The sequence below is a fragment of the Nicotiana sylvestris genome, chromosome 4 (genome assembly GCF_000393655.2).
Source record: "Nicotiana sylvestris chromosome 4, ASM39365v2, whole genome shotgun sequence".
Taxonomy (NCBI): Eukaryota; Viridiplantae; Streptophyta; class Magnoliopsida; order Solanales; family Solanaceae; genus Nicotiana; species Nicotiana sylvestris.
Genome location: NC_091060.1, coordinates 80,170,875 through 80,180,154, shown reverse-complemented (window position 1 = coordinate 80,180,154; position 9,280 = coordinate 80,170,875). Strand labels below are relative to the sequence as shown.

The 9,280-nt window shown below is 38.4% G+C and overlaps 1 protein-coding gene across 1 annotated transcript; it reads right to left on the bottom strand.

Moving 5' to 3' along the window:
* Nucleotides 1–5,990: 5,990 nt before the first annotated feature.
* On the bottom strand, nt 5,991–6,299 carry LOC138889751 (uncharacterized). Its single transcript, XM_070173087.1, has one exon. It carries the CDS (start codon nt 6,297–6,299, stop codon nt 5,991–5,993), a length of 309 nt encoding a protein of 102 aa, XP_070029188.1.
* Nucleotides 6,300–9,280: the final 2,981 nt, after the last annotated feature.

Here is a 9,280-nt window from a genome sequence, read left to right as displayed (position 1 = left end):
TAGTTGTAGCAAATGATAATTAACAAAGGCAATTCCAGTCTTTGTTTAAATGGTTACCTAAGGCTTGCCTAGGTGTAAACAATACTCAGTGATTATTCAAAATTATTAAGACAGTTGGGATATTATTACTACCTAAAGCATGTTGTTCTAGGTGTTCAACACATAGAATTAGGGCCAATTGGTTGTAAAAGCAGAGCTAAATTGTTTTATTCCTTTTTTATGCAATCCTGATTTAGCCTAAGTGAATATAAGTGAATGGAATCCTAAAGACCTAGTATCTAATGCACAGGGATGCAGAATGACATATATGAAGAGTCCTAAGCAGGATTTCTATATGCACCAATATTTAAACATGGTTCCCAGAATATGCAGAGATGATATGTTCGTTAGTGTTGTTTAGCCTAAACAGGATCTCTAAGTGTGCACGGAAGTAGAAACATAAGTGCAGAAACACTAGTTATTAACACATTTAATGCAGGATTTGCTAAGTGATATGATAGTGAAATGGGCATGCTGAAAATAGTAAGTGTAAATCCTAAGGAACAGGATTTCTAATGCATGAAATGAGTCCCAAGCATGGATTCTATTACGCAAGTAGGAATGTAAACCTAGTAACATGCTTTCTACCCTTTTGATAACTAAAACATGCATATTTCCCAGCCTTTTTCACTAGCCAACCCCATACTTGTTTACAAATTATTATAGACCAAATGATTGAATTACAAAACAAGTGCAAAATTAAGAAATTACAACCAAAGGAAGCCTGATCTTGAGTTCCTCTCTGAGTTGTGTAATGAACCACTTCAATGCCAGTATTATTCCAAAACCTTTCTCATATCTGGGTGTGTCAGAGTTCGCTAAGGACCTCAAGGGATCCTAGGCAGTGCTCACACCCAGATTTGCATAACAAAATAGAATGAGTGCAGTGTGGAAGGGCCAACTCTCATGTGTCCAAGTTCAGAGGGAGCTCAAAGGTCCCAAGGCAAGGCTCACACAAGAGGGGCCTAACCTAGATTCTAAGAATATAGTGGAAGTGCAGAACACATGTTGAAAGAGATTTATTTAAAAAGCTGGGCTGATAGTCCATTTTGAAAGCTATTAGTGATAGAGGTGATTGAAATCAGTTGTAGTAGTAAAACTCAAAACTACACAGAATCAGTAGTCATTCAAAGGGTTAAAGGGTTTGGGACCCACATACATTTGATTGTAAACGCATAACCCCATTAAGGGTCTTAGGACTAGTCGGACATGCACAGCAATGGCTGATACTGGCATGATCACAGGCTAGTTAGAAATAACATAAGCACATTGAGGGGATAGGGGGGTTTGGGATTCATAGGATAGAAAGTACACAATAAGTGACTGACAGCGTATGCCTAGAAACACACATATGGTAGTGGATTAATCTAAAGGGGAAGGGGGAGACATTATAGCAAGCTAGTAATGTAACTTGACTGCAGAACCATAAGCAGAAGTAGACAAGAATGAGAGAAACTGAAGCATGTTGTTGGTGAAACTTTAAAATTAACTAGGACATACCAGTTGAGAAAGCAAAGTGCAGAAAAGAAAAGTAAGCAGGATTCCACAATCTAGCCTTGGCTTTCAGCCGGCTAGACAAAGTAGTAGCATATGTAGTAGTAGAGAAAGAGAGAGTTTTGAGTGTATGAGTGTGTGTTCTGAACTCAATTGTTCATGTCTTTAAATAAAAGAGGGTAGGGTAATTATAGCTTTGAAAACGAGTAGAGAATAAGGTAACAAGTCAGGTTTTATCACAGACATGGAAATAATCACAATCAGAATCAATTGAAACAAGTACTTCCCTTTAATCAAGAGATTACTGCGCAAACAGATACTAATTGGGTTAACTAAGGAAAGAAATCAGTTTGAGGCAGATTGATTCTTGCCATATAAGGGGGTAGTAAAAGTATAAGGTAAATATTTGAGTCTAAGTAAAAAATATACTTAATTTTGGGAAAGGATTCAAGGTAAAACATCACAGTAATTAAAGGAAGGGAATCAATCAATTTAAACAAATGAGTAAAAATTAGGGTTTATAAGGAAACCTTTTGCAATCAGTTGTAACATTGAGGAAATCAAGATTAATCAAGAAAGAATCATGACTATGCACTTCAACATATAAATAGCAAGGAATGAACATGCATATTAGACATGCAGGATCAAACATACTGACAAAAAGAAGCAAATTAAACATACAGTAGTAGCAGGAGTAAGCTAGGATTCAGAAGTAAAAGAAACCTACTCAAATCATGGTAGTCAACAAGGTCAAGTAGTCACATAGAATCAAAAGTGAAGAAAACATAGTAACAGGTAAATGAGATCAACACACAGAAACAACAAAAATCTTTAAACCCATAACAATAAGTGAAAAAAAGACTTATAAGGAATTAGGGTTTTGGCAGAGCCGAGTTTTAAAAAGTAAGAACTTAAGAATCAGTCAAGTTAAACAAAAAAGAGGATCTAAACACAAGGAAGTCAGTCGAAAGCAGCATGCGTATAAAATAAACAAAGAATTTTAGAACCTTAAGTAGAACCAAAACAGTGAGGGTTTTAACACGATGAACCAGATAGAAGAAAAACATAAGCAAATCGTTTAAACATAGTAAAACAACACTGAAAATCGGAGAAGAGGTCTTTAAAAAAAAGTTTTAAGAAATCCTAATTTGAAAACGAAGAGTCACTTGAAAGAAAATCGAAGAACTTTTGAGAGAACGTCATGAAGTTCATAACATACACAAATCTAAGATAAATCTGAAAGAAAATCAAAAGATCTTAAAAGGTAGGGTTTTAGAGAACCCAAAAAAAGAGAGAAAGACTTTGAAAAGTTACCGATCTAGCCAGAAAAGCCATGGATCTGACTCGAACGTTCATTGGTGGCCAGAAAAAGACCAGAGATAGAGGCTGAGCAAGGACTGGACCAGATCCCTTTGAGATCTGTCCATGAAATCATGGAAACAAATACCCAGGAGCCATAGGAGACCGGTACGCCTCTTAAACAGCCATGGGAGTCCATGGATTAGGTAGGGATTGAAAGGAATTCGGGTGGAATTGGCTAGCGGTGACTAGGATTTAGGTAAAGTTGTAGAGAGTTTGAGAGGAAGGGATTCAAGGACGGCAGATTGTAACAAATTAGAGGGTTTGGGGGTCGTTTGGGATTAATTAAGGTAAGGTATAATAGTGGTCGTTGATCTAAATGATCAACGGCCTAGATTAGAAGGGGTAGGTGGGGATCCGGGTTCGGGTTGATTTTAAAAAGGGTTAGGGGCGGGTTTTAATTGGAATTGGGCCGGGGAATTGAAAACCAATTTGGGCTAAAATTTAAATAGCCACTTTTTCCTTTTTGAATTTATTAAAAATAGTAAATAGCTTCTGAAAATAAATTGAAAATATTAAATTTTTTTATAACACATAAATAACAATTAAAAAATACAAGACTCAATTTTATGAATATAAAACGCAATTAAACCTTAAAATGGCTAATATTGCCATTATATGCAATTAGCTTTAAAAAAATACTAAATAAAATTGTAAAAATATGTAAAAAAAAATACATTAACCATATTTTGTCATAAATATAAAAATCTAATAAATTAATCATCAAAAATAATAATTTTGGACATAGTTATTGGGATTTTATGGATGAAAAAGGGAAATAAATCAATTTAAAAACCTTAAAAAATTATGAAAAAATAATAAGATATTTGGACATGCTTATATATGCATATATATGCTATATTGAATGTATTTTGCATATTGAAAATATATAAGGAAAAGTTGGGTATCAACATCTGCTCTCTTTATCCGGGATGGATGAAAGAGTTGTCGGGTAAAGATGTGATGGCCAATTTTGACCGAGCGAAATGGTTTGAAGAGGTTTAGGCCACACCCTTGCTTCTGAGCTGCCTATATATCCCTGATTTTAGAGGGATCAGGCCGTCTGTATTTCAAAATTCACCTGCAGAGTGTGCCTATGAAGATATTTCAAAAAGGAATACAATATCTAGGGCGGGGTGAGTGATAGGTTCACGGGGATGATTAAGGCTTGATATGGCTACGAGAACTGGAGCAGGATCGCTCCTGCCAGGATGGCCGTTGCTCTCCAGTTTACCTACAATGAAACAATACAAGCGTATTCTGTGCATAAATTTAAACATGATGCAAATTCCCGTTGGACTATGAATGTTGTCTTTGGATGTTTAGGATGACGTCCTTAGACCATGATGTCCCGGGCCATGAAGCGTGTGATAAAGGATTTGCAGGCCATGAACTGATGCTCTCGGGCTATGAGGATGGTGCCTCCGAACCATGAAGCCTTTGAATAATGATATGCAAAAGATTGAAAGAGATCATCAGGCCATGACATTATGTTCTCGGGCTATGAAGATGATGGCTCCGAACGATGACGCCTTCGGATTAATTGGCAATATTTCAGCCCATGAAAGATGCAGTAGCATGGTGTGTACAAGACAAAGCTTAGTCTTGCGAATTGAAGGGCAGAGCTTAGCCCGTAAGAAAAGCGAAATAAATAGTGCTCGGGATAGTGCTTAATTTCAAAGGAAATTGGAGGCAGAGCTTAGCCTCGGAAGGCAGAATGGTAGTCTTATGCAATGCAGATGGAGGTAGAGCTTAACCTCGGAAGGTAGAATGATAGCCTTATGCAAAGATGAGAATGCAGGCGGAGGTATAGCTTAACGTCGGAAGGCAGAATAGTAGCCTTATGCAAGGATACAGACGCAGATGGAGATATAGCTTAACCTCGGAAGGCAGAAAGGTAGCCTTATGGAATGCAAGAATGCAGATGGAGACAGCGTTTAGTCTCGGAAGGTAAAATGGTAGCCTTATGCAAATTGGAAGGTAGAATACTATCCTTATGCAGAAATGCAGATGGAGATAGCGTTTAGTCTCGGAAGGCAGGATGGTAGCCTTACGGAAATTGGAAGGCAGAATGGTGGCCTTATGCAGAAATACAGATGGAGACAACATTTATTCTCGGATGGCAGAATGGCAACCTTATGCAAATTGGAAGGCAGAATGGTAGCCTTATGCAAGAAATAAAATAACCAACGGCAGTAGAGTTTTCTTAGCTGGTAGCAGATTGCGGCGTTGTGATTACTGGGAGCATTGTGATTGCGGAGCATTACTTGTGCATGCTGATAGAAAATGTTGGCAAGTGCAACGATTTATAGAGTCGTATTCCTGAACAATGTTTGTTCTATGGGCGTATAGTATGTTTAATGATTTCGCAATCCTAGTACCTGCATACAAAGAAAAATCGTGAGCTTTGTAAGGGGGAAGGTTAGTTTATATCCCCGCTGGCTTTGCTTGACTTGTTCGGCTTTGATCTGGTGATATCGTCTGTATTATTAGGGTAGCGTTGCTAAACAATGCAGTTTCAATAATAACATGCATGATTTTGTAAAAGTATGACATAAATGTATAATTAAAATAACTTTAGATGAACCGACAACTATGACGTGGTTCCTGACATTGCAACCTCTCTTGCTACAGAATTTTGAGGGTCCTCCTCAAAATTCTACCCCAGTTTAATGGATTGATGTTTCTGACTATTACTTGCGTGACGATCGGCTGAAATTACTTCGGAATATTGAGGGTCCTCCTCAAAATTCTGCCCCAGTTTCCAATTGCGGGGGAAAATGAAATTTTTACTGAATTGTGACAGAACCAATAGGGCTGCCTACGTATCCCCTTTTAAATGGGAGTCAAGTCATGCGTAGTTCAAATACATCATATAAGGAAGGCATAATCAATTACTCATAGTAGCGCCTGACTGCATATGAATTGATCGGCTTTGGCCAGACTTCTCCATCCATTTCTGCAAGTATGATGGCTCCTCCTGTCAGAACCTGGTGAACCATGTATGGACCCTTCCAGTTGGGAGAGAACTTCCCTTTGGATTCATCTTGATGCGGAAAAATTTTCTTTAACACCAGCTGCCCCGGTTTGAACTGTCTTCACTTGACTTTCTTGTTGAAGGCTCTGGACATTCTGTTCTGATAGAGTTGACCATGGCAAACTGCATTCATTCTCTTTCCGTCTATGAGGGCTAGTTGCTCATAACGAATTTTTACCCACTCCACGTCGTCGAGCTCAACTTCTTGTATGATCTTTAGGGAAGGAATTTCTACCTCAGCTAGAATGACAACCTCTGTACCATAAACCAGCATATAGGGGGTTGCCCCTGTTGATGTGTGGACTGTGGTGCGATACCCCAATAGAGCAAATAATAACTTTTTGTGCCACTGTTTATGCATCTCTATCATTTTCCTCAATATCTTCTTGATACTCTTGTTGGAGGCTTTATCAAGTCGTTGTTGAAGTTGGACCCATTATCAGTAATGATTGATTCTGGAATCTCGAATCGACAAACAATGCGGTCGCAGACAAAGTCTGCCACGACTTTCTTAGTCACTACTCTGTAAGATGCTGCTTCTACCCACTTCGTGAAATAGTTTATATCTACTAGGAAAAACCTATGTCCATTGGAAGCGGCATGCTCGATTGGTCCAATAACATCCATCCCCCAAACGGCGAACGACCATGGTGAGCTTGTTGTATTAAGCTCATTTGGAGGTACCTTTATCATGTCTGCATGTATATGACTACGGTGGCATTTCCGGACATACTGGATGCAGTCCGTTTCCATGGTCATCCAAAAGTAACCGGCCCAGAGTATCTTATTTGCTAAGACAAAACCGTTCATATGTGGACCGCAGGTCGCAGCATGAATTTCCTCTAGTAGCATGGATGCTTTCTTTGCATCGACACACCTTAGAATCCCAAATCAGGAGTCCTCCTATACAGGATTCCTCCGCTGTGAAAGAAATTGTTAGACAATCTCCGAAGTGTGCATTTCTTAGTAGGATTTGCAAGCTCTGGGTACTCCTTTTTTGCCAAACATTCCTTGATATCATGAAACCAAGGTTTTCCGTCTGCTTCTTCTTCAACATGGGCACAGTAAGCTGGATGATCATGGATCTTTACCGGAATGGGATTAATGAAATTCTTGTTTGGATGTTGTATCATGGATGAAAGGGTAGCCAACGTATTGACGAACTCATTCTGTATTCTGGGAACATGCTGGAATTCCATCTTTGTGAACCTCTTTCTCAATTCCTATACATGATGCAGATACAGGAGTATCTTGGAGTTCTTTGTTGCCCATTCTTCTCGTACCTGATGTATGAGTAAGTTTGAATCTCCAATTACTAGCAGCTCTTGAATGTTCATGTCAATGGCCATTTTGAGTCCTAAGATGCATGCTTCATACTCGGCCATATTGTTGGTGCATGGGAAGCTGAGTTTGGCAGACACTGGATAATGCTAACCAGTTTCTGATACTAGGACTGCTCCTATGCCAACTCCTTTGAAATTTGCTGCTCCATTAAAAAATATTCTCCAACCGTTAAAGGGTTCTGCAATGTCTTCTTCTATGAATGATACCTCTTCATCGGGAAAATACGTTTTCTGGGGTTTGTATTCTCCATCCACGGGATTTTTAGCAAGTTGATCCGCTAGTGCTTGTCCCTTTACCACTTTCTGGGTTACGTAAATAATGTCGAACTCACTCAACAGGATTTTCCACTTGGCTAGCTTGCCAGTGGGCATGGGCTTATGAAAGATATATTTCAAAGGATGCATCCTTGATATGAGATATGTAGTATAGGCACAGAAGTAATGTCTCAGCTTCTGAGCTAGCCAAGTCAAAGCACAACAGGTGCGCTCTAATAGAGAATATCTGGCCTCGTACGGGGTGAACTTCTTACTGAGGTAATAAATGGCTTGTTCATTCCTCCCCGTTTCATCATGCTGCCCCAGAACGCAGCCGAAAGCTCCATCTAACACTACAAGGTAGAGTAGTAAGGGTCTACCTGGCTCGGGCGAGACTAAGACTGGTGGTGTTGACAGGTACTCCTTAATTCTGTCGAAGGCCTTTTTGGCAGTCATCAGTCCATTTGGTAGCGGCGTCCTTCTTCAACATCTTAAAGATTGGCTCGCAAATAACTGTAGACTGTGCTATGAATCGGCTGATGTAGTTGAGCATCCCGAAGAAACTCATCACATCTTTCTTGTTCTTTGGCGGTGGCAATTCTTAAATGGCTTTGACTTTTGATGGATCCAGTTCTATTCCTCGGGACTCACAATGAACCCAAGCAATTTCCCAGCAGTAACCCCAAATGCACACTTTGCAGGGTTCAGTTTCAGGTTGTACCTCTCTAGTCTATTGAAGAACTTCCTCAGATCTTCTATGTGATCAGTGGCCTTCTTGGACTTGATGATACCATGATCTACATATACCTATATCTCCTTGTGTCTCATATCATAGAAAATGGTAGTCATGGCCCTCATGTAGGTGGCCCCTGCATTCATTAGGGCGAACAACATCATCTTATAACAGTACATTCCCCACGGCACAATGAAGCCGTTTTCTTAACATCTTCTTCATCCATCCAGATCTGATGATAACCAGCGAAGCAATCTACAAATGACTATAGATCATGTTTGGCGTAATTGTCAATCAGGATGTGTATGTTTGGCAAAGGGAAGTCGTCTTTTGGACTGGCCCGTTGAGATCCCGATAGTCGACATAGACCCTAACCTTTGTTGATACATAATATTTTCCCTATATATTTTTTCAATATGCAAAATAACTTCACAATGGCATATACATTCATATGTGAGCATATCCAAGTGTTTTATTATTTTTCCAAAATTTTTAAAGGTTATTAAATCAATTTATTTCCCTCTTTTATCCATAAAAATCCAATAATTATTTCAAAAAATATTATATTGGTAATTCATTTATTGTACTTTTATATTTATGCTAAAATATAGCTAAGGTAATTTTTGCATATATTTACAAATTTATTTAGTATTTTTAAACTAAATTGCATATAATTGCAATATTAGCCCTTTTAAGATTCAATTGTATTTTATACTCATAATATTAAGTCCTATATTTTTAAAATTGTCAGTTATATGTTATAAATCATTTTAGTGCTTTCAATTTGTTTTCAGAAATTAATTTAATATTTTTATAATTTTAAAAGTGAAAAATTGGCTATTTAAATAATAGCCCACTTGCATTTCAATTGTAGCCTAAATCTGACCCCAATTTAAACCCAATTTCCCGGCCTGATTTCAATTAAACCCGACCCCAACCCAATTAAACCGACCCAAACCCGGATTTCCCACCTACCCTTTTAAATATAGGCTATTGATTATTCAGATCAACAACCACCGT

Bases quoted from the DNA above. Each gene is read 5' to 3' on its own strand.
- LOC138889751 (XM_070173087.1), bottom strand. From the start codon at position 6,299: ATGATAGAGATGCATAAACAGTGGCACAAAAAGTTATTATTTGCTCTA.